Source organism: Balaenoptera acutorostrata, chromosome 20 (assembly GCF_949987535.1).
Source record: "Balaenoptera acutorostrata chromosome 20, mBalAcu1.1, whole genome shotgun sequence".
Classification (NCBI taxonomy): domain Eukaryota; kingdom Metazoa; phylum Chordata; class Mammalia; order Artiodactyla; family Balaenopteridae; genus Balaenoptera; species Balaenoptera acutorostrata.
Genome location: NC_080083.1, coordinates 18,362,052 through 18,376,595, shown reverse-complemented (window position 1 = coordinate 18,376,595; position 14,544 = coordinate 18,362,052). Strand labels below are relative to the sequence as shown.

The 14,544-nt window shown below is 40.5% G+C and overlaps 1 protein-coding gene across 2 annotated transcripts in view; it reads left to right on the top strand.

Annotated features, from left to right (window-relative positions):
• Nucleotides 1–3,881: 3,881 nt before the first annotated feature.
• UTP6 (UTP6 small subunit processome component) overlaps nt 3,882–14,544 on the top strand; it is a 28,201-nt gene continuing 17,538 nt past the window's right edge. For both annotated transcript variants that reach the window (XM_007190135.2, XM_057536258.1), the window contains exons 1-7: nt 3,882–4,062; nt 5,647–5,731; nt 10,030–10,071; nt 10,309–10,401; nt 11,110–11,157; nt 11,614–11,677; nt 13,724–13,842. In XM_007190135.2, the coding sequence (XP_007190197.1) occupies nt 3,971–4,062; nt 5,647–5,731; nt 10,030–10,071; nt 10,309–10,401; nt 11,110–11,157; nt 11,614–11,677; nt 13,724–13,842 (543 nt within the window). In that variant the 5' untranslated portion in view covers nt 3,882–3,970. The remainder of the gene's footprint in view (nt 4,063–5,646; nt 5,732–10,029; nt 10,072–10,308; nt 10,402–11,109; nt 11,158–11,613; nt 11,678–13,723; nt 13,843–14,544) is intronic.

Genomic DNA, 14,544 nt, shown 5'->3' with positions numbered 1-14,544 from the left:
AGGTTTGAAAGGTACAGATGCTTTGCATTCACATCAGACTGAGGGATACGATGTTCTTAGGCATCAAAGACCAGACTCTTGTCTATCACTTCTGCTCTGACTTTGAAGTCTTCCAGGGTTCTCTGTGCGGGAGAAGCAGGCAGGGGACTTTGAACAAGGTAGGGGGATGGGATTCCAGGTGTCTCTCCTCTCATTATCACTGAAAGTAGGTACTTCTCTTTACCTAATAATAATAACAATAATAATAATGAAAAAAAGAGAGGAACGTTTCTTTTTCTGCTGTTGTTGCTTTTTTTTTTTTTTTTTTTTGGCTGCACCACGCAGCTTCTGGGATCTTAGTTTCCCAGCCAGGGGTTGAACCCAGGCCCCAGCAGTGAAAGTGCCGAGTCCTAACCACTGGACTGCCAAGGAATTCCCTTTTCTGCTGGTTTTCTTTTTTTTTTTTTTAATTTATTAATTTATTTATTTTTGGCTGCGTTGGGTCTTCATTGCTGTGCGCCGGCTTTTCTCTAGTTGCGGTGAGTGGGGGCTGTTCTTCGTTGCGGTGTGCAGGCTTCTCATTGCGGTGGCTTCTCTTGTTGTGGAGCATGGGCTCTAGGTGCGCAGGCTTCAGTAGTTGTGGCGCGCAGGCTCAGTAGTTGTGATGCACGGGCTTAGTTGCTCCGCGGCATGTGGGTTCTTCCCGGACCAGGGCTCGAACCCGTGTTCCCCTGTATTGGCAGGCGGATTCTTAGCCACTGCACCACCAGGGAAGCCCTTTTCTGCTGTTTTTAACCACTGAGCTGTTGGTGAACTTAATCTTCAGAGGTGACAATGAATACTCTAGGGAAGAGTTCAAGTTTACTTTGAAATTAACACTTAAATAATTTGAAGGCCATAATAGAAATTTTAACTTGATTTGCAAACATCTGGCTATTGTTCATCTGCCAGACTCCTTAAAAGATTGTCTTGGGACCCTAACTGAGACCCCTCTTTACTATTTTCCAAACTGTCTCGCGAGCGTTGCAATGGGACCAAGTGTTTCTCTAACGTGGGGTGAGCAGGGTACATCTTTGTGGGATTAATCTTACTTGACAAGCTGGGAAAAAACCCACAATAATTTGTATTCGAACAAATACTAATCTATTGTGGGCTAGAATGCAAAATTCAAATGAACTCTTTCAGAGAGGCAGAAGGTTTTGGTCTTTTGTGTTTCAGTATTTTGACCCTGCCACACTCCTAAAAATAATAGTTGAAGCTCTTGAAGAGAACAATATCCTCAAAGAGAGAGCTGGTCATTAATTTTTTTCTTTTAAAGTATAATTTTCATAAAATGCATGAATCTTTTTTAAAATAATTTTTATAACTTAAAAATAATTAATTAATTAATTTTAGTTTTGGCTGCGTTGGGTCCTTGTTGCTGCGGACGGGCTTTCTTTTAGTTGTGGCGAGCGGGGGCTACTCTTCGTTGCGGTGTGCGGGCTTCTCATTGCGGTGGCTTCTCTTGATGTGGAGCATGGGCTCTAGGTGCGCGGGCTTCAGTAGCTGTGGCACGTGGGCTTCAGTAGTTGTGGCTTGCAGGCTCTACAGTGCAGGCTCAGTAGTTGTGACGCACGGGCTTAGCTGCTCCACAGCATGTGGGATCTTCCTGGACCAGGGCTCGAACCTGTATCCCCTGCATTGGCAGGCGGATTCTTAACCGCTGTACCACCAGGGAAGCCCCAAGTGCATGAATCTTAAGTGTATACCTCAATGGATGGATTTTTATATTCGTATACATTCATATAATGGCCACCTAGATCAGATATAGAAATTTCCAGCACCCAGAAGGCTCCCTTGTGCCCCCTACCAGTCCGTACCTGCTTACTAATCTGACATCTATGGTGAATTTTAAAGGTCAAATAAAGGACTAAAGATATGTCAAGCTTTCTGAGGTACACCTTAGAACTCCAGACTCAAGAGCACTTTTTCTCAGGCCCTTGGGTTTCTTACTTAGAAGGTGTGCTCAGCTAAGGATTCTGAGACTCAGTGGCCATTATGCAAACACAGTTTCTTCTGCTGTATTGGTCTTTCTCTATTAGGTGCTTTTTACCTCTTCAAGAGCTTCTTCTTGTGTTGATATTTTAAAATGTTTGTGATAGGAGTAGAAGAGTTAATATATAAGAAACTTAGAACAGTGCACATAGGAGCTGGGCACATAGTACGTCCTAAATAAGTGATAGCTATTATTATGAGATACAGAAGAGACACAAGAAGGCTTTGCCATTATCGTTATGATAATTCCTAGAGCAAGATAAACATAGAAGCTAAATTTGAAAATAAGGGAGGAAAGTGTTTATAGTTGGGTTGATTTGATGTAGTTATCCATCAAATTTGCCTTGAAAGGAAAGATTACAATCTCTCAGAGCTTGCTGACTCCTTTGGACCTAAAGAACATTTAGTACATTTTCTTATTGTGTCATGATTTTACTAATTGAGCGCTTATTATATTTTAGGCATTGTTTAAGCACCCAGGTATCGAAGTAGACAAAACAAGCAAAAATCCCCTGCCCACATGGACCTTACTTTCCAGTGGCATTCCTGCTCTTACTGTTAACACAGGCCCCTGAAGACTTTCCTATTACAAAGAAATTCCATCTTTGTTTTACATCCACTTCCCTCTTGTCTTAGAGCTGAGGGAATCAAGAATCAAGCCAACCTTAGCCTAAATTCTGAGACCAGTGGAAAGGAAAGGCTCAAGGGTCAAGGGTGGAACTCTTGCTAAGCATATATTCCTCTTTAATAAATCACACGGAGGATCAAGGTGCTAATGCCAAGGTTGAAGTAAACAGGTCTAGCAAGAACTCCCGCTTGGGTTTTTTAAATCATCTCAGAACTTAAAAAGAACTGAGCCATGTAGTTAATATTTTAGGTTTAGTAATTACACCAGCAATGTCGCTTTCAAGCTCGGTTGTCTGACGGTTCTCTTAGAAATGCTAAGTTGCTTGGGCAAAGGTTTAAGGAGGGTCTATATCTTATTGATTCTTCTTTGGGTAACTCCCAAACTTTTCAATACCAAGATTCCCTCTTCTAAAAAAGATACAGTTTCTGATACCCACCCAGGGCCATATTTTGAAAGATTGCATCTACAAAGCCAGTATAGTTTTTTAAGTAATAAAAATGTCTCCCCATTTAAAAATTAACCAGCCGTCTAATTGGCACATGGAAAACCAGTATCACACTGGTTTACTAAATCTAGTTGAAAGCATAGTGTTTGGGACAGCCTGATGCATTTTAGCACCCCCTACAATTTTCATTACGCCTCATTGAAATGTTTACTATGATTTTACGATATCCTCTATCCTTTCCCTTTGGCTTGTTTGTATTTTTTAAAAAATATTTATTTATTTATTTAGTTGCGCTGGGTTTTTGTTGCAGCAGGCAGCCTCCTTAGTTGTGGTATGCAAATTCTTAGTTGCGGCACGCATGTGGGATCTAGTTCCCTGACCAGGGATGGAACCTAGGTCCCCTGCATTGGGAGCGCAGCGTCTTAACCACTGTGCCACCAGGGAGGTCCTGGTTTGGTTGTACTTTGGTTCTTGGTGTTGGAAAGCAGAATAAAAGGAGACAATATCTTGCAGAAAATGCATTTCACGCCCCTTTCAGGTAACCCCTCTATACCCGAGGTGATTTTCGCGATCCCAGATCCCGCGCACTGAGCCCCGCCCCCATCCTAGCCCCACCCCTCGACTCCCGTCCTCTCGAGTCCTCCAGCGAAGGGGGGCGGTGCTCGCTGCAAACCCACAGTCAGCCGCCAGGGGGAGACAGCGGCTGCAAGAGCCAGGGGTCCCTGTCCAACGGCCAGGCGGCGGAAGCGGAAAAGGCGGGACCTGGGGCGCACGTTACGTCAGCACGTGCGAGCGTCAAGGCCGGGTCCCCGGAATAGAGAGTGGGCGCTTCCTGCGCGTGTTGGCTGTGAGGAGGTCGCTGTCGGGTTGTGGAGTTCGACCTCATGGCGGAGATAATTCAGGAACGCATAGAGGATCGACTCCCGGAATTGCAACAGCTGGAGCGCATTGGACTGTTCAGTCGTGCGGAGATTAAGTGAGAGAGCGGAGGAAGAGGAAGGGCTGGGGCGGGTAGAGGGGAGGCTGGGGCGTGTGTGTGGCGGGGGGGCAGGGATAGGGGGCACTTGGGTTGTGTTTATTTTTTCTAATGTTGTAGAAGCCCATTTCCAGATTCTGATGATGCCCAGAATTAATTTCTCATTCATTGCAAGGTGATCAGTCCATTTACCCCTCGAACATACTGACAGCTCTTCGTGGAGGAGGTTTTGAGGCTATAAAGGGGATAAAACCAGGATACCCGCCCGTCAGGAGCTAGCTGCCCTGACACAGTATGGTGGGGGAGACAGACAAGTGAAACATTTTGATCGTAATGCAGCGTACTGTAAGTTGATTGTACTAGAGTACTGCCCTAGAGATGTGAACAGAGAGCCGTGGGAGCCCGGGAGGAGTAGATAATTCTAACAAGACTTGAAGATGGGGATCATTTAATTCGATTTTATATTTTACCCCAGGGCTTAGTCAACAACTAGTATATAGTTGTTACTCATTAATTTGTATAATAGTTTTTAATGGTTTACTGTGACTATTTCTTCATTTTACAATGACTGCGAATGTAGTACTGTGGCTATGGGAACCTTAAAGTAAACATTTGTTTATGAAACGCAACATATTGTGGACTCTTTAATAAGAGTGGACTCTGTATTTAGTTCATTCCTTAGCTAAATACAGTGAGTCTTCTCCCATAAGCCCTTTGCAGTAGTGATATAGGTAGAGACAATCTAGGTGTTTTTTTTTTTTTTTAAATCTACCTGTTGAAAATTCAGAAATAAGAGGAATTTAGGAAAGAAATTTGATTATTATTAAAACCCAAGTGACTTGAATTTGGAGGAAAAGAGATCTCTACTAATACCACATATAAATAATGTAAAGTACTACTTAACATTATTTACTTTGCTGGTGGGAATGTCCGTGGTCCTGGCAATCGATTGAGGTGATTTTCATGAAAGTTTTAAGGTACATCTTCATGCCCTTAAGACCACAGAAGTCCTGAAACTAGCATATTGTAAATCAACTATACTTTCATAATAATAATAAAAAAGAACACAGAGGTAATTATGTAAGAGAATATGGGGACTTCCCTGGTGGTGCAGTGGTTAAGAATACGCCTGCCAGTGCAGGGGATACGGGTTCGAGCCCTGGTCCCGGAAGATCGCACATGCTGCGGAGCAACTAAGCCCATGCGCCACAACTACTGAGCCTGCGCGCTAGAGTCTGTGAGCCACAACTACTGAAGCCCGCGTGCCTGGAGCCCATGCTCCACAACAAGAGAAGCCACCGCAGTGAGAAGCCCCCGCACAGCAAGGAAGAGTAGACCCCACTCGCCACAACTAGAGAAAGCCCACAGGCAGCAACAAAGACCCAGTGCAGCCAAAAATAAAAATAAATAAATTTATTTAAAAATAAAGGAATATGTACTTGCTTATGAAGGATAATTATTTGGGAATTATATATTTTGGCAAAGAGATGTTTCAAATATATTAAAAATAAACTTTAAAAATTCCAAAGTTATTTATTTAACTTCTTGTTTCAAGTGTTACATGTTAAATGGCTTTCTCCTTAGGGCTATCATTAAAAAGGCTTCAGATCTAGAATACAGAATACAGCGAAGAACTCTTTTTAAGGAAGACTTTATCAATTATGTTCAAGTAAGTGAATAATTCTATTACCTTTTAATGCCCTCACAAATTTAAAATCAGTTATAGAATAGTGAGCTTGATGTCAGTTTTCTACAAAATTCTGGAACTGATGATTAGACAGGTAATTTTTGAACAGGAATAGAGGTAATTTGGTAATAGTGTTGCTCCACTAAGGCTTTGGTCCTAGGCAAACTGAACATTGTTTTCTTCTATAGGGTTAGTAGATCAGAGTCTGCCAAAGACCCAGTGTACCAGGATTTCAGCAAGAGGTTTGATCAATTATGTCTTGTGGGGAAACATAAAGGAAAGTGAGTTTGATGATAGCACATGGTTAGGAAGTTAACGCTTATGTGCCTGAGGTCTGTCGATTTAGAGAGAGGTGAGGTATGCTGCAAGATTCTTCAGTCCTGTAAATGAATGGAAGATTTGAGTGAAGATAAAATATACATGCTTGGGACTTCCCTGGTCATCCAGTGGTTAAGAATCCGCCTACCAATGCAGGGGACACAGGTTCAATCCCTGGTCTGGGAAGATCCCACATGCCGTGGGGCAACTAAGCCCGTGTGCCACAACTACTGAGCCTGCACTCTAGAGCTTGCATGCCACAACTAGAGAAAGCCTGCGCACAAGCAACGAAGACCCAATGCAGCACCCCCCGAAAAAAAAAAATATATATATATATATACACACACACACACACATGCTAGATCAGTTTTCAGTGGGGGAGAATAATGTGTTGGATGATAAAATCAGGATTCAGAAAGAATCCAATAATTAGATGTTATAAATCTTATACTTTGGGACTTCCCTGGTGGCGCAGTGGTTAAGAGTCCGCCTGCCAATGCAGGGGACATGGGTTCGAGCCCTGCTCCGGGAAGATCCCACATGCCGCGGAGCAACTAAGCCCGTGCTCCACAACTACTGAGCCTGCTCTCTAGAGCCCGTGTGCCACAACTACTGAAGCCTGCGCACCTAGAGCCCGTGCTCCACAACAAGAGAAGCCACCGCAATGACAAGCCCACGCACTGCAACGTAGAGTAGCCCCCGCTCTCTGCAACTAGAGAAAGCCCGCGTGCAGCAATGAAGACCCAACGCAGCCAATAAATAAATAAAATTAAAAACCAAAACAAATAAATCTTATACTTTAACACTAATAAACATTATAAAAGGTTCTAAGTTTAGCTTTTAAAAAAACCTACTGAATGAAAAATATATGAGACCTGGCTAAGAATCTTGTATTTGAAGGAGGTCCTAAGGCTCAGTAGATTGCTATATCAAAATAGATCAAGAAGTATATCATGTCAAAGCATATAATCTAAGTGATTACATGAACAGAAGTAGAGTGTTGGGTAAGTTAGCTGAGCAGAGGAGGTTGCAAACAGTAGGCACTCAGAAGATGTTGGTTTGAAAAAAAGTATTTTGCACTTGTCAGACTATGTCTGGAGCATTGTCAGCTCAGGATGACATTTTAAGAAGGACTTTGAGAGGTTGGTTAGGAGGCAGCCAGGACGTAAACCTTGTTCTGGGAGGAATCATTGAAGGAAATGGAGATGTTTAACCTTAGGGAGACTTAAGAAGTGGCAAATAATTTCACTCTTAATATGTTTGAAGAGCTATGTGTGGATTAGGTTGATTTGTTTAGTTTTAGAGCACAAATAGAAATAAGTAGATATAAAAACTCACATACACACCTCTCTTACATGTATACCCCCTCTGCCTGCACACAACCATATATACTTGCTATGAGACATAAGTGGCATTTTATATTGAGGTTCTGATTATCCACATTGAAAAAATAAAATTAGATCCCTTCCTCATGCAAAAATAAATTCCTATGGAATTGAGTAGCTAAATGTGGTGGGAAAACTAAATCTACAAAAAATTAAGAATGACTTCAGGTAGGGAAAAGTTTCTTTTTTTTCTAAATTGAAGTATAGTTGAATTACAATGTTGTGTTAGTTTCTGGTGGACAGCAAAGTGATTCAGCTATCCATATGTATACATATTTTTCATATTCTTTTCTATTATGGGTTATTTCAGGATACTGAATATAGTTCCCTGTGCTATACAGTAGGATCTTGTTGTTTATCTATTTTATATATAGTAGTTTGTATCTGCTAATCCCAAACTCCTAATTTATCCCTCCCCCATCCTGTTTCCCTTTTGGTAACCTGAGTTTGTTTTCTATGTCTGTGGCTCTGTTTCTGTTTCGTTAGTAAGTTCATTTGTGTCATATGTTAGATTCCACATATAAGTGATATCATATGGTATTTGTCTTTCTCTTTCTGACTTACTTCACTTACTATGATAATCTCTAGGTCCATCCATGTTGCTGCAAATGGCATTATTTTATTCTTTTTTATGGCTGAGTAGTATTCCATTATGTATATATAGCACATCTTCTTTATCCATTCATCTGTTGATGGACATTTAGGTTGCTTCCATGTCTTGGTAAATAGTAAATAGTGCTACTAGGAACACTGGGGTGCATGTATCTTTTCGAATTATAGTTTTCTCTGGATGTATGCCCAGGAGTGAGATTGCTGGATCATATGGCAACTCTGTTTTTAGTTTTTTAAGGAAACTCTATACTGTTTTCCATAGTGGCTGTACCAGTTTACATTCTGGTAGGGAAAAGTTTCTTAAAATGAAGAAGACTGTGAAAGCACAAACCATGAAAGAGAAGATTGATTTGACTATGTTAAAGGTAAAAATTTCTGTGCAAAAAAGACATCATAAATAATGTAAAAAGATAAGCCACAAAATGAGAGAAAATATTTGCAACATATATAGTCAGAATCTAGAATATGTAAAAAACTAAAAATCAAGAAGAAATGACAAACAAGTGGAAAGAAAATGAAAACAACTGGAGAAATAGGTTCATGCAGTTCACAAAGGGGAAACATCAGTCATTGGTAAACTTTTGAAAAGATGTTAGCCTCGTTAGTAATCAGGTAAGTATCGATTAAAACCAGGGTGCAGTACTACTTTATACCCATCATATTAATAAACGTTTTAAAGACTGATACATATGTATCAGCATATGATTTGTCCCATCACTTTCAAGAGCAATTTGGCAATATCCCATGAAGTTGAAGATGCGTGTACTGTGTGACCCAGCAATTTCATTCATTCAGTCATACAGTATATATTGAGTACCTGTTATGTACATGGCACTGATGGGGTACAACAATAAATTAAGCAGACAGAAATCATGGCCTTGAGGAGCTTACATGTTAGTGGTAAAGTTCCTGGATATATCCACAAGAAGATGTGTGCAAGAATATTAATTACAGCTTTTTGTAATAGAAAGATTGGAAACAAATACGCATCCCAGGAGGAAGGATAGGTAAATTGCACGTTTGTATAATGAAATGCTATACAGCACTTAAAATGAATGGACTTAAATTCCACATGACAGCAGGGATATATCTGAAGTCATAATGTTCAGTAAAAATATGGAGTGATGGGTTCAGTATGGTACCATTTGTATAAAGTTTAAAAGCATTCAAGACAGCATTATAATAAAGTTTGAAGTCATGCTTGTGAAAGATAAACAACTGAGTCAAGATCATCATTTCCTCTGGAGAGGGAGAAGAGTGGAATCAGACATGGGGGGCTTTGCCTTTATTTGAAATGTTTTATTTCTAAAAACGTTCTGAAGCAAATATAGTAAAATGTAGGCTTTGACGTAGCTGTATGGTAGCTGCATGTGTGTTCTGTATGCTTCAAATATTTCGTAAGACAGTTTTAAAAGGAAGCATGCGGTCTTGTAAGGTTCTGTGCCTTCTGTCTCTAGTAGTCTTCAAGCTTAGAGAGGAATTATATAGTAGTGGTTTTTGGAGAGTCTTAGAGATTCTCAGTGGTCCTTTGGAGGCGAGGGTAGGGAGAGCCAATTAGGTGCCCTGTTTCAGCTAGTACAACCCTGTTTATCTGCTTTATTTGCTTGTGCGTCAGCTAAAATTTTTGAATGGTTAGTTTCCTAAAAGTTTGAACACGTTGTTGTAGACTAGGAAGTTAGATTGATATTGTAAATCTTAGAAGTCTTAGAGTTTTAGTAACATGCTTTCTTTGTATCTAACATGTTTAGATGCATGCTAATGTATGTATTTTTGAGTTTTGCAGATGCAAGGTGAATTTTTAGTGAATGCTAGACATTTATTGTAAATTAGGTTTCTTGATAGCAAATTATTTTCTGTTTTATGTTTTTGATTTTTATTTACTTTATGATTTTGACTAAATCTCCTCTATATAAAAGGTTATACTTTTTCTTGTTTTCTCTTTTTTTGTATGTTTTTCTTTCATAGTATGAAATCAATCTTTTGGAACTGATCCAGCGAAGACGAGTTGTAAGTAGATGATTTTCTGGAAGTTGGAAAAAAATATAGAATTAAATAGTGTGACTGCAAAGCTAGAACTTGGGTTTGGGAAGTAGTTGGCATTGATAATTGTGTGGTGGTGTGCTCATAATGATACTTGTAATTATTTGCTTTCTCTACCAGTACTGTTTAAAGATCAACTGGGAATGCTGCTTTGGATTAATGGGATTAAACTGAGGCTTTTTTTTTTTTAATGTACCTTTTTAGCGTATTGGGTATTCATTTAAGAAGGATGAGATTGAAAATTCTATTGTACACCGGGTACAAGGTGTCTTCCGACGTGCGTCAGCCAAGTGGAAAGTAAGTGTTCAGAGTGCCCTTAGCTGTAAGGGATGTGAAGGTGTGTATTATACGTATTATGAATATGGATATTCAAATGTGTGGTTGTGGATTCTTATCTTGGGTATCTCAATACTTATTCTAATGATAACATCATGACTTGAAACCACTTATCAAACCGTTAAGAAAATTGATCGCATTACCTTAGAGTTAGTCTGTGAGGATGATGCTGAAAACAGTGGATTTGATTCATATTTAAGGATCAGAAACTTGTCTGGGATTTGGATTTGTCTCTAAATAAAGTAGCCCGAGCTGGGGTACTTGGAGGTGGAAGATAAGGTTAGAGTAGGCGCAGCACCTCAGTAACTTGGTTTTCTTCAAGTTTGGTTCTGGGACCGGGATATATTATATGGGAAGTACTTTGGATTCTTGGGAATGACAAATTTTAGTTTGCTGCCTCTGATTGAGACCATTTCAGAAGTGCATTGAACAAATTGGATAGATGACAAATTTTGTCTTAGATCAAAGTAGGTGGGAGTGGGGGGACGGAACAGGTTGTCATGGTTAAGAGATCTAAGGCTTGGGTAAGGAACAGCCTAATAGGCTGAGGGATGTGGCACATTGGATTTTCTGAAATCTGCCTCTGTTGCAAACAAAATTAATGAATGCAAAGGTGTATTGTATATAAAATTCAAATTCAGGCAACTTACTCCATTGCTTTTCTTGCAGGATGATGTTCAACTTTGGCTGTCTTATGTAGTCTTTTGTAAGAAGTGGGTGAGTATTGGGCAGCCCTATCTTGGTCCCTCTTTCCCGCTTTTGGTTAGTCTGCATTTTAAACCTCATTCTTGACTACTGAACTCCATGTTTTCTCCAAAGGTGTGTAAGGTTAACAAATGGGAAAAGAACCCAAGAAGGCTGAACCTCAGTGTAACAACATTTGCATATTTGAATGACTATATAAATGGCTTCCATATCAGCTGAAAAGAAAAGGGTCTTTATGCATATATGTTCAGTAAAGTTGAAAACATTTTTTAGATATTTAAAATGTTTATGTTAAGTGGTTTAGGTAGAAGAGAACCCTGAGTGAATCTGTATTTGTTTATATGTCCTTAGCAATAGCAGATGTCGCCTCATTGGAGTTCACAGTTGGTGAGGGTACAGTGCAGATCACTTAGAGTTTAATAGCAATGACTTTGCTGTGCAGGAAATAGAATTTTTCTTCTTTTACAGGCTACCAAAGTTCAACTTAGCAAGGTATTCTCTGCCATGTTGGCCATTCATTCGAACAAGCCAGGTATGGTGAAATCCTTGTCAGTTCCTTTTCTACCTTTTTTGTAGACTCAAGCCATTTTGGAATTTATTTTTTTATTTTTTATTTTTTTTTAATTTTATTTATTATTTATTTATTTATTTATTTATTTATTTTTGGCTGTGCTGGGTCTTCGGTTCGTGCGAGGGCTTTCTCTAGTTGCGGCAAGTGGGGGCCACTCTTCATCGCGGTGCGGGGACCGCTCTTCATCGCGGTGCGCGGGCCTTTCACTATCGCGGCCCCTCCCGTTGCGGGGCACAGGCTCCAGACGCGCAGGCTCAGCAGCTGTGGCTCACGGGCCCAGCTGCTCCGTGGCATGTGGGATCTTCCCAGACCAGGGCTCGAACCCGTGTCTCCTGCATTAGCAGGCAGATTCTCAACCACTGCGCCACCAGGGAAGCCCTGGAATTTATTTTGCTTGATAAACCTAAGAGAATTATTTTGAGAACTTGAGCATATGAACTTGGCCTTGGCAGTTTTTATTCCTGAATAGCTGCCTCTTAGTTCATCCCTGCTACTGTGAACTAGTTACTGTGCCAGGTATTGTATCTGTGAGCAGGAAGGACTAAGTTTCTTTCTAGCTGATGGTGAAAGAAACTCTTCAGTTCTTTGAGGGGAATTCTGTTTGGAGGCAGTCAAATCTGAGGATTTCAGAAACATAAAGGGGAAAATATTAATACAGATTTTACAAGAGCGATTAGCACAGAGTAGGTACTCAAGTTTTGTAAGAGAAAGACTTCTCTTGTGAACACTGTGTAAGCAGTACGATATTTTATAGTGAAGGTGCTTCAGTGTCTGTTCTGGAGTATTCGGTTTACAGCACACAAGACTCAAAATCGGCTACATTTGGCACCGGTTGATTCCGAAGGATACAACAAGACAACGTTAGTACTGTCAGCCGTTCGGAGGCTCGTCTTTGGTGGGAGGGCATGAGAGCACGGGAGTGGGCAGAGGAGCCGCACTGGCGTAGTGGACCCCTGGATGTGTGCAGCTTCCAGGTGGTATATCTATGAACTCTGCTCAGTTTCAGGAGTCACATGCTCAGGAAAGCCCAGAGCAGTGGCTCTCTACCATTCATAGCCCTCCTCGTCCAGACACAGTTACAAACCGTGGGTCATTTTTACCAAAAGCACTCTTGCCTGGTAATAGCTGATCTTTTTTTTTTTTAACATCTTTATTGGAGTATAATTGCTTTATAATGGTGTGTTAGTTTCTGCTGTATAACAAAGTGAATCAGTTATACATATACATATATCTCCATATCTCCTCCCTCTTGCGTCTCCCTCCCACCCTCCCTATCCCACCCCTCTAGGTGGTCACAAAACACCAATCTCCCTGATCTCCCTGTGCTATGCGGCTGCTTCCCACTAGCTAGCTATTTTACATTTAGTAGTGTATATGTGTCCATGCCACTCTCTCACTTCGTCCCAGCTTACCCTTCTCCCTCCCCGTGTCCTCAGGTCCATTCTCTGTGTCTGGTAATCGCTTATCTTTACGAAGTTTCTAGGGAGATAGCTAGAATGTTACCTCAAGGTTAATTTCTTATGTAGAAGGACAAAGGTTTTTTGTTTGTTTGTTTGAAGACTTTATTCCCAGTAGGTACAATAAAAAATTTACTTTAATAATTGAGTCATTTGAAAAAAACTATCAACTACTTTAAATACAGAGAAAAGAGCAAAATAATTTATTTCACTGACTCTAAGATGTACAATTTTTTCCAGCGTTTTAAGACATTAAAAATTTGTATGTGAGTTAATGATGATGTTGACCTTAGATCTGATGGAATAGAGTAACGGGCACATAAGTATGCACAGATGTTAACATTTACAGATTTGGTTTAGAACACTCTAAATTTTAGATAAAGCAACAATACTTTACAGATAACCATTAGAAATTCCCTATCTCCATCCTCTTCCTCTTTTGGTAAGATTTAAAAAAAAAGATCTTTGGGTATCAAAATTGGAGCATTGGTCTTTTCATACCTGACTTGATTACTTTATTGAAATGAAGTCTGATGTTTTTCACTTACAGCCTTGTGGATTATGGCGGCCAAATGGGAAATGGAAGATCGCTTGTCTTCAGAAAGTGCAAGACAACTATTTCTTCGGGCTCTGCGCTTTCATCCAGAGTGCCCGAAACTATATCAAGAGGTGAGTGTGTGTGAACATAAGATGAGAGAGTCATGTCTTAGTTTGGTCCTCTGGAGACGTATATACTTTATTAAGTTAAAAAGTCTTCGATTTATGGAGACTAGGAATAAGTAGGGAAGCTGCTGGGGAAAGGGGGTCACAAGGGTATTTCTTGGCCAGTAGTAGGTGTTGACTTTGCTCATCTTCCAGGTGTTTAGTGAGAGATTGGAACTCCTACCTGTCCATTACCATGGGGAGGGATAGGGAACTGGACCCTACCTTTCTTTACTTGAGTGTCAGGGTTCAGCCATCTTTATATCTTTGTATGTATGTATGTATGTATTCATTCATTCATTTATTCCCCTCCCCTTCTCCTGCTCTCCCCTCCCATCCCCTTCCTGCTTCTTTTGGCTTCCCTTGCTGTTTTTCCCACTTTCTTCTCATTCTCTTCATCTAGTTTTCTTGAGATAGATATTTCCTTCCCCTCCTGGTGGACTTACTCCCTCTTAGAGGGGTGCACTAGAACAATGAATGATAGCCAGACTTAATTTTTTTTTTTTTTTTTTTTTTTTATTTATTTATTTATTTTTGGCTGTGTTGGGTTTTCGTTTCTGTGTGTGGGCTTTCTCTAGTTGCGGCGAGCGGGGGCCACTCTTCATCGCGGTGTGCGGGCCTCTCACTATCGCGGCCTCTCTTGTTGCGGAGCACAAGCTCCGGACGCAC